This window comes from Chanos chanos, chromosome 11 (assembly GCF_902362185.1).
Source record: "Chanos chanos chromosome 11, fChaCha1.1, whole genome shotgun sequence".
Lineage (NCBI taxonomy): Eukaryota > Metazoa > Chordata > Actinopteri > Gonorynchiformes > Chanidae > Chanos > Chanos chanos.
Window position 1 is genome coordinate 19,784,537 of NC_044505.1, and position 17,580 is coordinate 19,802,116.

Consider the following 17,580-nt stretch of genomic DNA (forward strand, 5'->3'; position numbering starts at 1 on the left):
AATTCCGTACTTTGGTAGCGGATAGTGCGTGGATTCAGCCCGCTCTTCCCAAAGTGTATTGTTCAGCCCTGACCTTCTAAATCATCTAACTGGGTTTGGCTGGTTGTGGTGACGCGAAAAATGAACAAGACATTCAGATGTCAGCTTCTACTGATAATCTGCTCCATGATACAGGGAAGGGCACCACACAACCATCTCTGCAGCTCTTTCATCTGTCCTAGTCTCATCACTGACTGCATCTGTGGCCTGTCCTGTCCCTGGTCCTGAACTCATGCAAAGTGGACAAGCTCCCTGAATGCCAGAGACTCTGCCAACTCTGATTAAGCCTGTTCTGTGGTGGAACTGGGCCTCAACGGTCGCAGTATCCTATTCGTCCCTGTTCGAATTCTGTGTAACTCTGTCCTTTAAAAGCCTGTGCAAATTGTCCTTCATACTGCAGGGTATCAGATTCAGACACCTGAACACCAAATGTGAAAGACTCTCCCACAATACTCTTCACTTCTTGTCTTCTAGCAGTGGTGATAGAAGTTACAAAGACACAGAGTTCTACAAAGGAGGGGGGAAAAAAGAGGACATTTTGTGACACAACATTGATCATGGAAAAAACAAACATTTGTTTCAAAATCTATCTTGACTGATGCCTTATCTATTGTTACAGTTTTTACCTGTTGCTTTATTTAAATTTTTCCGGTTACATCAACAGTTAGTAGTTAAATGGTTGTGCACTGGCCTATGTTCTACATAAATTGTGTTGTTATTTAATTTCTCCTCTGGAGGGAGCTCAAAATATGTTTTGCTGAATGGTTCAGTTGTCACCACTGTTTATTGCTGTTGAAGTAGAGTCTAACAGGAAGTGTGCTTTGTTTCCGCACAGCAGCCAATGAGAGTTTGGGATTTTTTGTTGGACAGACAAATCAATCTAATGTCAATTGTGCTAATAGCTGTGGTAATTTTGTTGTGAGGCCCTGAAGTGGCAAACTTCTTCACATTAAAACTTGCCAAATTCAGCTAAACCATGTGTTCCTTTGACTTTCAAGTTTAAAGGACTTTAACCTGCTGTGAGGTCTCCGTACAACCCAGTAAGATAACACTGTGAGACAGTTGTGCACTTTAATATGACAGCTATTTTAATCTAATGTGGCAGGAACTCCTGTCAATGCTTCTTAATTGTAATTCTGCCAAATTCCTCATATATTGCATTCAGACATTCAGACAACTGAATAGGAAACATTCAAGGGTCTCTCAGTGTGTTTTACTTGTAGTTGCTTGTGCTGAATGTTGAGATTTACAGGGCTGTGAGGAGAGAGAGAAGGATCAGGATGGACATCGTCAGTGACCACTGAGCTGCTGTTTCCACATGACATTATTAATCGAGGACATACAGACACACATAACACCCAGAGAACAGTTCAACATGTCTGTCAGAATCTATGGCTGAGAAATGGCTGATGTTAAAGCAGGAAGTGATTAGGCTTCTTCCTGTGTTACTATAGTGATGACCAATATAAAAGCCAGAGATTAATTATAAGTAAAACCGCCTATGGTCACATTGGTCTAAATGCTTTGCTCGATGTTTCCAGTGTGGGGAGATCCTCTTACAACTATCATTCACTCCCATTTGTGCTTCTCTGAGAGGAAAGTAATCTAATGTCTATGCATTTGAACATTTTTGAACCCAGGTAACTTCTGGGTAAGTAGTAAACCTCCGAATAGATGAACCCTATGGTTTCATTCTCCTAGCAAAACAAAGTCATAGGGCTCTTCTGTTAGGAGGTTTACTACTTACTTTGAGTTAACTTAACCAGAAGTCATTGGGATAAGCCAGTTAACTCGCTTCATAGTACAGCGCTCTGGTGATACTGTGGGGCCGAGCTGAATACTTTGACCGTCACCAGACCTCTCTGGTCTCTTAGTGAGGTGTAGTGGTAAAATACGATCACAGGTATATATTTTGTTAAGTGAATGGAATGTGTGGACATACTTTTCATCTTGTGTTACACTTCTCTCACTCAAACACTGGTTTATCAACCAAGCTCTCACACACCTGCCCCACAGTTGTAGAGAGCTCTCATTATCTATGGGCGTCAAGGCCGAAGGCTCTTGGCTGCACGGGTATATCTGTGTGTGTGTGAGACCTTGTTGTCAGTCTTTCACCATCAAGACTCTAGTCTTCCACCATCAAGACTCTAGTCTTTTCACCATCGAGATTCTGTCTGGATGCCTCTGATGACCTCCTCTCTGCTTTTGCTGTATACGCTACCTTTTACTCAATAAAGACAAAAAGCTACCTTAAGTCATCGTCGTGCCTGTTTATTATTTTCAACACTTTTAAAAAACATTGATGCCCAACAATACCAACTGGATTGAAGTCCAATGCTAGGTTTCCACACGCACTGCGAACTTTCACACTGGAGGTCTGGTCACGAAAACGTTCATCTAGCTCCAATAACACATTAATTAAAGCTCCAAAACAGACCCAGTGGGGTGGCCCCTGGCACTAGCTTTTGCATTCTGTGAGCTGTTGATTTAGGTCTATGTGATATGATCTTTGAAAGTTGCTTTGGACAAAAGCATGTGCAAAATGAATAAATGTAATGTCAATGCTTACTACAAATAAGCCATCATAATAAAAGGCTCATCCAAGGAGTTCTTATGACACGTTTAGTGTAACTGTTGGATAACAGGATGTAAAGCCCTTGAGGTGAATGATACAGAAAGAAAGAAAGAAAGAAAGAAAGAAAGAAAGAAAGAAAGGGAGAAACACAGAACTCTTCAGCATCTATAAAAGGTTCCTGAACTTTGATGGGACAGCACCTTATGGTGCACACTCCCTTCTTTTTTTCCAAAAGTGGAGACCATGAAATTTATTCATCCCCAGTAAATGCAATGTTTCAGACTGCATACACAGTTTTCACGCAGTGTTTTCAGACACTGTCAGTAAACGCAACGTTTCAGAGTCCACACATACTGTTTTCGGTGGTCTCTGTCTCTCAGTTTTAACAGGAAGTGGTTGGGCACACAGGGGGGAAGTGTAGGATGGACTTCGCTGACAGAATGAAAGTTAAGGTTACTGATGACTTCTACTGAAAAGGTCTTTTTTTCTGTGTCAACCATCATGATAGAAAACACTACAAACATTCTGTGATTATCCAATAAAGGTGGAGGACACAATTTTAGGTACCTTTCATAAATTTGATCTGATATATATATGTATGTCGAATACTATACACCACACGCATGTGTCAGACAGTAAGTGAAACATAAACAGAGAGACAGAGACAAAAGGAAGCACAACAGTGAAGGATGTAAAACTGAACAACAAGGTAAGTACAGCAGAAAAGTCTTGTACATTTATACATCATCTAATGCAAAGTCCACATATGCATCTCTACAGAGACAGACTGGCACCTGTGGGTGTTCTGTTTACGTCAGTCCACTGGGACAGAAATAGGGTAGATGTGGTTTGTGTTTGTGGAAATGATGCATCAACGAAGCTTATGCTCGTGACAAGAGCATCTGTGTAGTGGGCGAATCTGTCTGTGTGTGGTTTTGTCATCTCACAGACACAAAGAAGAGTGAACACGGAGACCAAACACATTCTGACCACAATCACATGCTTTATTTCTTCTTGGCTGATTAAGCTCGAGCTGAAGGCTAGTGAAATAAGTGGTCGAGCACGTTCAAACTATTGCATTTAATCCGTAGAAAACGCTCTGTAAACGTTTTGCGTTTGTATGAGTAAACTCTTATGTGCTGCACATGAGGGATCAAATGGTAACTCACTATTCTGTCCTTAAGAGTGTGGTGGAGGTGGCTTGAGGGGTCGGGGGGGGGGGGGAGGGTTGTAGCGGTGGGAGGTGGCACAACTTATTGTTTAGTGTTCCCTTCAGTCCTGACGGGCAGTGCTTTTGAATAAGTCCATCCCGAATACTTTAAACTAGTAACCTATGAGTTCGGACAACATTTTTTGACCTGTCTTGTCAGTAACCGCGATAACAGTCAATAAGCTAGTCAAAAGGAAAACTGATCAAAGTAAAAGAAAGGTGTGAATTATACTAACGGCAGTTTCACACCGGCGGCTTCAGGCTCCCTCTCCGTCTAGTTGCCTCTCGCGCAGTGTTACTTCCGTAGAGCATTTACAAAATGTTTCTTAACAACGACGGACTTTGGAAATGACACGCCATAACATTCTTACTGGATATCTGACTCAAATTCTCATCTGGACATGTTTTCCCGTCGTAAAAGGTAGGATTTCTGATATATTGCTGGAGAGATTGTGCTAAGGGAAGATCCGTCAAAAGAACCAGTCAAAACGTCCTGAATGAATTCTTCCCGAAATATTTAAATCTAGCAAATAGCTCTCTTTTCACGTCACCATCGTTTTTCATTAAACGTTTCTAAGCTGCAGCCCTCGTCACCACTGCCCTCAGATGGCATGTATTGAATAATTGTATATGTCTGTACTATAAATGTTTTTACTCAACAGATGTACTGGGTGTTACTTTGCATGAGAATGTCAGAGAGGGAGAGACGGTTACTCTACACACCGGTGTTACCAAACTACAAAGTCATGACCAAATACTGTGGTCATATGGACCTGTGTATCCAAGGACACGCATTGCACAAATCTATAAAACGGATATTGAATCAGATTACACTGACAGATTCAGAGACAGACTGCAGCTGGACGGACAGACTGGATCTCTCACCATCAGGAACATAAACATCACAGATTCTGGAGTTTATAAAGTACAAATCATCACTAGAGGGGTTTCGTACAAGAGTTTCAGTTACACTGTGTATGGTGAGTTAGATCTAAGTGTTTTTGTTTGTTTGTTTGTTTGTTTGTTTGTTTGTTTGTTTGTTTACTTTAGATTTTCCACTGCCTCCTATTTCAGGCCTTTGTCTTGACTTGAATGTAGGAGTTACATCTACATACATATGATATACATCAGTGATTATTACTCAAGATTCAGCTCAATCAGTGCTTGTTATCCCTTGGCCAGCAATTCCTCACTATGTTGAGGGGTGCGTATGTTAATGGATAAAATGAACAATAATAAAATAACGAAATCTGACTCAGTAGTTCACACTGACAGAGGCTCTCTGCCTCCTGACAGTTCAATAGAATGATTTTTGGGGATGAAGAATGCTTATGTCTGCATCCATTGACAGTATGTGACAGGACTGATAAAACTGGCATCATAACTTCAAAGAAAATTATTAATTGATGCAATGTGCAATCTGATATTTAATGAAAATCTGATGATGTACCTTTCTGTGTGTAGTCAGAACGATCTTTCCACCACACAGCATGTAATTCTAATATAGTAAATATAATATAATCTTACTGTGGTTAATACCTCTCCATTTTCACCAGCTACTGTTCCTGCTCCTCATATTAGAGTCAGTCAGAGTCGTTCAGCAGTAAGTGGACCATCTGGTCCAAAGTGTTCAGTGGTGTGTTCAGTGGAGAATGGGAGAGATGTGACTCTGTCCTGGTACAAAGGGAAAGAGATACTGAACCAGACCAGCAGCCCTGATCTCAACACCACCCTCTCTCTCCCTCTGGAGATAGAAGATCAGGACAACAACACCTACAGCTGTGTAGCTGCTAACCCAGTCAGTCATCAGACAACACAACTCAGTGTTACTGGGATGTGTAATAAGTTGGAAAAAGTTTCAGGTAAGATCCTACAGACAAGACCATTACCCTGAGTTTTGGTTACAACAGGCAACAATACATGGTCCTTGTACCCTTTTCTCTGTCCTGTCCTGTGTTGTTTACCCTCTCTCTCTCTCTCTCTCTCTCTCTCTCTTTCTCAGACTGTAGGGGCTGTACCCAATGCTGTGGCTTCACTGCGTTTGTGGTGCGTTCGGTTCTCTCTGCACTAGTGGGCGTGGTCACGATTGTCCTGCTGGTTGATCACCTCAGACTCGGACACTCAGAAAAGAAGAACTCTGTGACATCATCATAGATGCAGAATGATGTCATACGTCAGCCTGTCAGCAGCTTTTCACATGCAGGCTTTGAGGAGACATTGCAACTCTTGTGTTGTTGAGAATGACTTTCTGTCATTTTTTAACATGTGGCAAAACTTGATCGATATTTAATTTCACTAATCTGCATAAAAGAATTATTTTTTCTTTTCCAGAAATAAATCTTGAAATATGCCAACAATAAATGAGGTAAATCTGGGTTTGCAACAGTGGTCCTAAGTTGTCTACTGTTTTCAACTGCACTGAAGTATTACCCAGCAGAGGGCGCTAGATGCTTCTTAGTCATCAGTGAAGCTGTGTTCACTGTCCTCAACTACATTCTAAGCATCAAAATCAAAATATTCTAACTGACCTCAGTGTAAAGTTAAAGAGTGAAAAACTGTAATCATCAAATATGAATAAGATAAAAGGGTTTATTGTTATTATTCATAAACATATTTTTAAGTAACTGCTACCAGTGATGGCTTGTTGTTAAGAGGATCCTCACGGGAGGAGCTGGTTGTGATCTTCTGTTAGAGAAATTATCATGTGACCATAGGGTGTCAGGTTCAGGTTTTAAGTTCAGTGTCTCTTTTCCACTGTTAACTTTAACAGGGCAGTAAAAGACTGAACCTTACTATCTCCTCAGAGGACTGACACCTCAAACATAGTCACTGTTGTCAGTCTGTCTGCATAAGGGAATCGGTTAAATGCAACCCCCCCCCCAAAAAAAACGTAAATGTATTATCTCTGCAAGTTAATACCTTTCAAAACATCATGACATTTATACAAAACTAGATGATCCAGTAAGCATGTATTTGTGGATTAAAAAAAAGCCTGAAAACAGTAATGATGCTTGTGTGTTGCGCCTTCATTAATGTTTTGTTTTTAAAAGCCTCTGTGATGAAACCATGATCCAGTAAATGCTGATGTGCTATAAGGCAGAGAGACATGTTTTGATCTAAAGTGACTGAGTCCTGGAGACAATGTCAGTGCTGTTTATCAGTCCACTAACAGATTTAAAAAAAACTCACATTGTTATCTACAAGAATGCAGGGACCTGCCTTAAGATTATAACCATATGACTACAGGAACATACAGCAGGAAAAGCAAATGTTGCTGATTCATTGTCAAGACTGTCTTTACCAGACACAGTAGACAACAGTTACATTTAGCACTACATGGACAGTGTAATTTTCACTACCATGCATGAGGTAAATGTCTCAACACTTCAAGACATGAACGAGGCTACCAGAGAGGGTGGCATACTGAAAGAGTTGATGTTAATTATCAAGACAGGACATATGCCAGAACTACAACCTTACAACAAATGCTGGGCTGACTTATCCTCACATGATCAGTGGAGTTGGAGGCGAAAGCAATTATTGGGTTACTGGAGTTGGAGCCTGTAAACATGTACCGACTCCAACTCCAAGTAAATGTGCTGTACATGCCAACATATAAATCAATCCAGTCAGGGTGTAACGGTCCTGAAACCAAGACCAAAACCGCAACTGCGATAGAAACGTCCACGGCCTCCTTTTATGTTTAATATTACTCAATGTTTGTAATTACTCTTATAAATAAAATAAAAATAATATTTAAAAGCCACAATGGCGTAGCGATAGCCTTTAAACCCAAACTTTAACAGATTAGGGTGCTAAAAAGGTAGCTTGATGATTCACGCTGGCAGTGATGAAATGCTTTTTGTGCTCTCAGTCAATATAGGAAGTATAATTAGTCTAATTAGAAATAGTGGAGTCGGAGTCAGAGTTAGAGTCAGAGTTGGTGTTACTATAAATTGAGGAGTCGGAGTCAAAGATAGTTTATATGAGTCTCTATCTTTGTCTCTCTCTATTTGCTCCTCACTGTTCTTGGCATGTAGGGGAAGATTTTTAGTGTTTCGTAGTGAAAAAAAACCTCTCTCAAATGAGAGAAACTTGAGCATAACTGTGGCAAAAAATGCTTTAAATCTTGTTCCAATATTTTTACATTTGGGGATTTCATCCTGACAGTAACACACTCCAGAAATCACTTTCAACTCAGACACAGAGACCACAGTAAACACATCAGCAGGAGTGGAATCTGACACAATGAATAAAGTTCACTGGCTACGTTACTGGTAATGAAAAAGATGACATGGCCCATATGTAACAGGAGCAGATACAGGGACCGCAGAAATAACTGCTTGGAAGCAGCGGACATCACAGATGATGGGGAGGAAAAGGTAAACTGATTAGTGCCTACACTTTATGTTTTCTTCTATATCCATTTACTGGCTCCTGAGGGATGTGCTCCCCTTTGGCTGATTCTGTCTGAATGATTAAAGCACCAGCAGAGAAAGTGAAGGTCTTGAAATTGCCTGCTGGAGGCAAAATCTTCTGTCAAAGACTGAGAGATGCTGGATTCAGGTGTAGGCAAATATTTAATGCAAATCATAGTCAAAATACTCAGACAATAAAGAGGCAGAGTCTGATAATCGAGGGATTGTCCAGGAGACAGGGAGGTACAGATAGAGTTTAAAATCTAAGCCAGAGATCTCTTGTTTGAATTTTCTCAAATAAACACGTAGTCATTATTTGTACAAACACAGAGTGGTTCTTTAACACACCAATTCTCTAAGGACACTCTCCATGTGCTTTCTTATTTGAAAATATACTGATCCTATCCAGTTATAGCCCAGTATATTCTGCTTAAAAACATATGAGATCCACTTATAATTCCTCTAGTCATTTTACACAACGCGATGGAGCAGGTTTGGCCTGTTCCTCACAGAATTGCTAAAGCTGCAGCAGGTTAGTTGGGCGCAGGAGTGATTTTGAGATCATGATCGGGCAAAGGTCAGGACTCTGACTTGGTGCTCAGGGACATCGGTTTTCATTTTAAGCCCCTTCAGTGTTGCTCTGGGTTGTTGCCCTGTTGTACAGTGTGGGATGGTGCTGCCTGGCTCATGTACAGTTTAAGTAACACCGCATGTATCGCTTAGTGTTGAAGCCAAAAAGGTTCCACTTTGTTCTCATAGGACCATGAGAATTTCTATCACGTCTTTATGTCCGAAATATCGTCAATAGGGATGTTTTTCAAATTCTCTACGGGGAAGGGCTTCTTCCTCGCCACATATCTATAAAGGCCCTTCTTGTGCAAAGTTTTAGAGATGAGCCATGATCATTATTTACAACTACAGCCACTGACACCTGCAACTCAGAGTAGCCTCTGTAAAAAGTGCCATTCTCGCTCAGTGACTATGTGTAGAGGGATGGCTTGAACAAGGCAGTGCAGGTGTACTTTTCTATGGACCTGCACTGAGCTCTGAGGCGCGTTCACTGCCGTCGAGAACAACTTTCACTCTTCCCCCGATCTGTGTTTCCGTCACACCTAACGTATTATGTGTACCTTCCCCCACCCTGGCAGGCCGTTTAGACTTCTGTTAAGACCTGTTTTCTTTGATTAAATCAGTCAGTCATTCAGTGATCTGTTACACCTGTTTCTGCTCCCTTTCTTCCTGTTTCACCTGTCTTCTGTCAACTTACCTAGTTCTGAGTTTATATAAATACAAATGCCTTTCTTCAGTTTACTGTGATGTCTTATAAATGATGTACATTTGCGACACATGTAAGAGCAGTATCTGGCCTGTTTACTTGAGAATCCTGTCTCCTGCCTTGTGTAATCCAAACCTTGTCCAACCTGTTAGTTTGTGTACAGTCCCCCGTATCATTCTGTGAGTCTGTTTTATTCTTGGTTTGTGTTTCTCAACCTTGTATCTTAACCCCAATTTTGCTTTTTACGAATTTTTACGAAATTGTTGAGAGGTCTTGGACTCTTGATTTGATATGATGGCGTACCATTTTTTTTAGATCAGTTGGAGGGAAAAGCCTACTTTAACGTATTTTGAATTTAGAATCTATGGCAAAAAAAAAAATAGTTTTGGGGGTCTGAACAGTTTTTCAACTCTCTGTCTGTCTCTCTGTAGTCTAAAGGCCCTGCTTTACTTGCACTGAAACTATGGATGGTTCTAAGACCCTGCTTTTTCCAACCCCAGTGTATGTCTTTTTCCTGCAATCATCTATCCTGTCACACCTGAACAGACATGAAAACTAAATTTCCTGAATGGCATTTCAGCTATGCCTTTTCACATCCTCTTCATAGAGCAGGAAAATCTTCCAAACTGAGCTTATTTTTCCCCCTTAAATGTTTTTTTTTTTAAAATGAAGTAACATACATCTGAAATGTTCCCTTTCCCAGAAAAAAAATCAAGAAAGTGGTGTCACTGGCGTAAACTTTGCTTTAACCAAAATGCCACTCTCAGTCAAGTTACGAAACAACTGTATCTGTCTAGGAACGCTTGCACAACTATGTGCACACTAGACGCTGAGTTAAATTGTTCCGGTGCTTGTCCACATTCCCATGGTGAGCAGTGCATGCTCGGTCCATGTGCCCTGTCTGCTCTGCACATCTGTCCCTCACAAACCAACTGCACCTCCCACGCTGACTGATCCCAGTGCGTTAGCACTTTTCTATAACTCATGAAATCTGTGTCAATAAGTCTGAGACGTGAAGATAAGGAAAAGGCAATTTAAAAAAAAAAAAAAGCTACAAAGCTAAGGAATGTACCTCTGCCATCTCAAGTGACCCCTTCACCTCCACCACACAGACACACAGAGCGAGGGCGAGAGAAATCGTGCACATTTTGGGCTAAAATCTTTTGCACTCTTCAGACTTGTTCCTTTGACGTGTCTGCCGTTGAACGAAATAATTTCAGCGAAATGCCAGTGAAACCTACCGTTTATGATGGGAACGCGTATCCAAATGGGAGCCCGATATGCAGTGAAAATATTGTGCCGTCTCATGTTTAAAATCCCTCATGCTTCATTAAATAACTTTTGGTATCAAACTACAGAGGTGAGAGTGCAGCAGTCTGAACTATGTTCAGGTGATATGATTAGAGGCGCTCCTCTTGCTCTGAATGGGAGGGACCTAGAGAAAAGCATTTGTGTGACTTTGCTGTTTGTGGGGTTTTCGTTTTTTTGCTTTTTCATGCGAACAGCGAATAACGTTGAAATCTCATCAGCGGCAAGTTAGGTCATGAGTCTGTTGGCAGAGGCTAAATTCTTTCGGTTCTTTCAGACCTGTCTAAAGTGCAGTTATTGTAGAAGATATAACATTCCAGTGTTAACCAGCATGACCCAACCTGTACCAGTCTCACCATCCTTTTATTTCAGCTAGATGACTGATAAAGTGAATTTAACCTCTGCATTTAACCCATCATATACGCCCAGTGGTGTGCGCACACACACACACACACACACACACACACACACACACCAGGCGAAGGAGCAGTAGGCACCACACCTGCAGCCGGAGAGCAAATGGGCTCATTGTGAATGTTTAATGTTTGTAACTTAGTTCACAAACCCTTGGCTGATTTGGCTGAGGCAGCTTTCTTTGCATTAATGAAATAGAGAAATATAGCAACACAGCAGTAAAATCTACAATCAATAATAATAATAATAAAGAAAAGAAATTTGAAAAAATAAGTATGTTTTCTAACAAATTAAAATCCATGAAAGACTCTCTCTTAAATGGTTAAAATCTTAGAACAATTAAAAACATTTTAGAAAGAAACAGCTGCACTTATATAGTTATAATAGATTTGCACTGACAAATAGAACAAACACCACCATATGACAGAACATGAACATGAAAACACTTGTTACTCAACATGTTCTTGAAGTGTTCATCTCCAACGGCGCGAAGTTTCTGCCCTTACCAGAACGTCTTGTTTTCTGGCACGGTGAATATTACACGACCTCCGATCAGGCGGCAGGCATGCAGAAACACATTTCAGGATCTGCAAACTTCACCAGTGATAGAAACCTTTTTGCTGGTCTTAAGAAGACAGTAAAATGTCTGTGCTTTAAAAAAGGCTTTGTGCTATGATGGATTTTTTTAACCATAGCCTGGATCCTCCTGTATGCATCAGATATAACAGATCACTCAGAGGGGAGAGAGAGAGAGAGAGAGAGAGAGAGAGAATATGTGTCAGTGTGTGTGTTGGGAGGAGTGGGGGGGGCATCATAAATTCAGGGTGTTTTATGAATTTTTATGGAGATAGCTTACGTAAATGGAAATAGACTTGTGTCAAAGGGATACACTGAGAGAGTTTTGTTTCTACCGCTCTGGGCCTGACTGAGTTCATGTAACACGTAAACAACAGCCCGTGCTGATGTAGACACAAATGGTTGCCCATACATCTTTTAATCATACACATGTTTTCATGCTTCATGTTGCATTCAGCCTCTGCCATCTTGGTCAGACTTCCGCCTCTCTGGAGGACGTCACATACCAAACACGTCACCCGCTGAACCGATTGGTTCTTGCATGGTTCTCCTTTGCAGACAGTTGAAAATTCGCCACTTCAGTTTCACTTGCTTCCGTGCATTCGCACTGATTTCGCACAGTCAGTGCGACTTTTGCAGCCGTACAACCTGAGGGAGTGCGATGGGAAATCCGCTGCAGTGGAAGCATACCGTTACACTGACTGCATTGTCGTCGTTGATAGTGATACGTACTGTGATTATTTATTAATGATAAATAAGTGTTAATTAATGACTTATTCGTTTTTTCTCTTTAATTTGTTAACATTCAGATTGTACAACAAAGTTGAGCTGTTTGACTTCCAGTGTCAGTTTATCCAAACTGCTTCAGATAAAACACCCTCTGTTCCTCTTAGTGTGTGCAAGAGAGATGTTATCTTTCTGAAAACGACTGCTGTGTTTCATATCATTTCTCCAGCGGGAAAGCGCTGATTCAGTGTGAGGACATGAGGTGCCTAAACTGTCATTAAAATCCATTTATCAATTTATCACATGAGTTGCTGGAATTACCTGTGAGATTGAAAGAGAACTGGAGGGAGGAAGAGGGGAGGGCGGAAAGGTGGGAGGTGTCTAAGAGAGGGAAAGGGGGAGGGGCATAGTTATGAATACGCTCTTCACAGCCTGATACAAACAAACAGCAAACATCTTTATGAATCAAATGAAAATGGACATCAACGAACGAGAGCAAAGATGTCTAAAAACCATTCTTTTCAAAGTCTGAAAAGTGTGATATTTTGCAAAAACTGTTACGTCCCTCATCTGTGGTGTAAAGAATTTCTTACAGGTGAATTTGTAGCGCTGTGAGAGACTGAAACACTGTACAGGGTCAAATGGCGGCTTCAAAGGATAATAGATTATAAAGACGTTTGAAAAGCTCCAACCTATCTCTAATCCAGTGTTTTTCAACCTTTTTCGAGCCAAGGCACATTTCTTTCATTGAAAAAATCCCGCGGCACACCACCAGCTGAAAATGTGAAAAAAAAGCTTATTTCAACAATATAAGTGTTAGATTGTTAATATAAGCGTTTTTTAACATTGAAGAATGACGTTATATTATAACGTCTTGAATAGGAATCAAATAAACACAAAGAAAAAAGTATTTTATAATCTTTCATATTTACACTCACTCAGTGTGAAACCTGGGCCTGTTTGGATGAACACAGAGCTGATATCCTGGCAGGAATCGATGAAAGACACACACGAAGCTCTTCCTCCACAGCTCTCAGTCTTTCTCTGTTTTTAGTTTTTACAGCAGTCAGGCTTGAAAAGCTCACCTCACACAGGTATGTTGTGGAAAATGGGAGCAATGTCAAAATAGCTTTGTTGGCCAGCATGGGGAACTCCTTGACAGCTGCCAACCAAAAACTGTCCAAAGGTAGATCAGCAAAGCTTAGCTTGAGACCACGATCTTGTCTCAGTTCAGTTAGCTCCTCCTGCTCCTGTAAAGTCATGTCCTTTCCAACAGCTGATGCTGAGCTGAATGGGTTCCTAACCCAGTCAAGGCACTCCGTGGAGGCTGAAGAGAAATAAAATGACATCTTCTCCTCAAGAGTTTTCAAATGTTTAACTATTATCTCACACAGTGCAGCAGTATTAACATCTTGCCAATTATTGGTGAGTGGGAACATTTCAAGATTGCCACTTTCCACATTTTGCTGCCAGAGTTGCACCTTTGAACGGAATCCATTTATTTTATCTGTACTTGTAAGCAGGTTTTCATTTCGGCCTTGCATTCGTGTGTTCAGTTCATTCAGATGATGAAAAATATCTGCCAGGTATGCCAGCCTTGCACACCACTCATCACTTGCAAGCAGCTTTGCGTAGTCGGACCCCTCATTTGTCAGAAACTCTTTAAGTTCCTCTCGCAGCTCATACACACGGGCCAGCACCTTGCCGCGCGACAACCATCGGACCTCCGTATGAAACAGCAAGGCTTTATGCTCCGCTCCCATTTCTTCACACAAAGCCGCAAATATGCGACTTTTCACAGGTCGTGACTTCACAAAGTTTACCATGCGCACAACATCATCCAACACAGGAACGAGGTCTGCTGGTAAAGTCTTGGCTACGAGGGCTTCGCGGTGTAAAAAACAGTGCGTAATGATCACATCTGGGGTTTTTTCCTTCACTCTGCTTACAAAGCCTTTGGTGCGCCCGACCATGGCTGCAGCTCCATCAGTGCAGACACTCGTGCAGTTTTCCCACTTAAGTCCTCCTTTTTCCAGATATTCTGATGTGACCCGAAAAATTTCCTCTCCTGTTGTTTTTCCTGGCAAAGCCTTGCAAAATAAAAAGTTTTCTCTGATTGTGTCTCCATCTACAAAACGCACATTGGCCAAGAGTTGAGCATGTCCACTTATATCAGTAGACTCATCAAGTTGCAACGCAAATTTATTACTGATACGGATCTTGTCCAAAACCACACTTTCGATATCTGCAGACATATCATCAATACGTCTGGAAATTGTGTTATCTGAGAGAGGGACTTTGGCTATTTCTTTAGCCGCTTCGGGTCCGAGCATCTCATTTACAATGGCTTTGCAGGCGGGAAGTATTAATTGCTCTGCCACAGTGTGGGACTTTTTTGATTTAGCCACAAGTTCAGCGACGTGGTAGCTAGCTTTGAGGGCTCTCTCGTTTACCTTTGCGGTTTTTCTCATGAAAGTTGCTTGTTTATCCGTGTGTTCACGCAGGCGAACAAAATACTCCACATTTTTGTTTTGAAGTGAAGGGTGTTTCGTTTGGAGATGGCGTTTAAGCTTACTTGGGACCATAGCACTGTTGGAGAGCTTTTCACCACATACCAAGCACAACGGAGTCGGTGCCGTTGCATCTCCGGTAAAAGTAAATCCAAATGCAAGATAGCTTTCGTTGTATTGCCTCGCGCCAGAAACTTTGCTGGACGTCTTTGCTTTCTTTTGACCTCCACTCATACTAGGGCCTTCATCTGGGTCCGGATTTTGTCCAGGGTCCAGTTCAGAGTCAGCATTTTTCCTCTTCAAAAACTTATCCATCACTTTCACCGTCGTCCTGCTATCCACCTGTCGCTGCATCCATGCGTCACTAATTCGCTTGTCTCATGTAGTACTCTTCCATACCAGTAGGTGGCAGCAGCAGCAGGTAGCTAATTGCCTTGTGCTTAGAGTCTAAGCAAAAGGCAATTAGCTACCTGCTGCTGCTGCCACCTAGTGGTATGGAAGAGTACTACATGATTACTCTGCCAGGCGCTGGACTGCACAGGCACACAAATTGGATAATTTCCCACGGCACACCTGACAATATCTCGCGGCACACCAGTGTGCCGCGGCACAGTGGTTGAAAAACACTGGCCTATACTACTACGTTGAATAAAACTAATCTAAAATGTAAAATATGTCCACAGAATTCCACCACCAGCACACCCAGTTTGGGAACAATTATCAAACAGAAAAGTAAAAAAACAACTTGATCAATTCTCTTCAGATACTGAAATTAAGCACACTGATACAGTTATCATGAGCACCACCATCCTCGCCCACAACTGGAAAGTGTACACGAGCAGGTAACAGATGTATTTTAAAGCATGTAATCCTGATGATGAAATATGTACAAAAATGCAAAACTTAAAAAAAACAACAACTCAACGCTATCGCCAATAACTTGGGGGCGCATTTTTCAAATATTTAAAGGTTTACATTTACGTTCATTCATTTAGGAAATGCTTTCATCCATAACAACTCCCTTATCATGTCTATGTTGCCTGTGTCGTTATGTTGCACTCTGAAAATTTGGATCTCGCATACAACACAAGAAAAGCAGGAAAAAACAAGAAAAAAGCAAACCAATCAGTTTAAGTGCAACCCTTGCTAAACACAAAGACTAGAACTATGTCGCCCTCTGGCGAAATTTCAGAGAAATAGCAGCCGCACTCCTTACACCAGATCTGAGAGTGGGTGTCAGACGCAACTGTAACGAACACTAACCACTCTGACTCTTCTTGACCACATAAATTGCCCGTCCGGTGCGGAGCCAGTGCTGCCTTGGTGCCTTTTGAGAACCGGCCCGCATTTCCACTGGTTTAGGAACCGAACGCTACATAGCGAAAGTTTGGGTAATTTCCGTGGGGAAAAAATAATGTCGGACAGAACGCATCTGCTTGATCTTTATAAATTTACTTTTACGCTAGGCTTCCACACAGCGAAACACCTCACGAATTTTGTCCCATAACTTTTCGCTCTGGGGGCACAATTCATGAAAATAGTAAGTCTGTCACCTAGCTCAAAAGTTAAAACGAGTGTTTAAATGAAGGTCTGCATGCAGTGGTTTATTTGCACCAGCCGGAGCCGAGAGAGAGTGTGTCTTTTTCTACCACTCTGGGTCCGACTACGTTCATGTAACATGTAAACAACAGCCCGTATTGATGTAGACACAAATTGTTACTCATGCATCTTTTAATCATATACATATTTTCATGCTACAAATATCCTTTAGCCTACCGCTACTTGGTCAGACGTTTTTTGTTACTCCCGCCTCTCTTGAGAACGTCACGTATCAAACGCTGAACTGATTGGATCTCGCGTGGTTTTTATTTGCATAGCCTCTGACGTCAGCGGTTCCAACTTTTGGGACCAGCAATTCTGTGGTGCCGAGCCGGTGCCAGCTTTTCGGCTCCGGCACGAGTATTTTGTCAGTGGAAAAGCGCAGCCCCGGTGCTCGATCGGGCACCGGCACCGCGGCAGTGGAAAAGGGTATTAAGAAACAAAGAACAAAGAATGGGTCAGTTATCTCATGAAAAGAGCGAGAGGAACGTTCCGAACCACATGGTTCATAGACAGGGCTCCCAACTACCTACCGCATTCCGTTAAGACTACCGCATTCCGTTAAGAGGGAGATACGGATAGGTTTCTTAAGTGATCAAATAACGTCACACCCATGGTCAGGAGCATCAAAACGGCCAAAACTGAGGCTTTACAACGATTGCTACACCTTTTATTGAAGGGCTATACTTGCTATTTTCAGTTCATATCGTGGGCCCACATATTTTTCCAAAAGTCGTGTTTAAAATTTGCCCATGAAATATGTTTATATTTGATGAAATATGAAACTATGTCTGAAATTTGTTATATGACATGTGGAATTTGTTGAATTAAACTGAATGTATCTGATTTACTGAATTTAAAAAAACGCTAATTCATTTGAATGTTGTGGTCACTATCATCGTCTTTCCTTCATTTGGGACGTATTGCAG

The 17,580-nt window shown here is 41.5% G+C and overlaps 1 protein-coding gene across 1 annotated transcript; it reads right to left on the reverse strand.

Annotated features, from left to right (window-relative positions):
* Window positions 1-349: 349 nt before the first annotated feature.
* On the reverse strand, window positions 350-15,406 carry LOC115823801 (SCAN domain-containing protein 3-like). Its single transcript, XM_030787826.1, has 4 exons — window positions 14,056-15,406; window positions 13,633-13,869; window positions 12,864-12,923; window positions 350-546 (listed from the first exon to the last, which is right to left on the reverse strand). The coding sequence occupies exons 1-4, from the start codon at window positions 15,404-15,406 to the stop codon at window positions 350-352; spliced, it is 1,845 nt and encodes a 614-aa protein (XP_030643686.1).
* Between the last annotated feature and the right edge of the window lie 2,174 nt (window positions 15,407-17,580).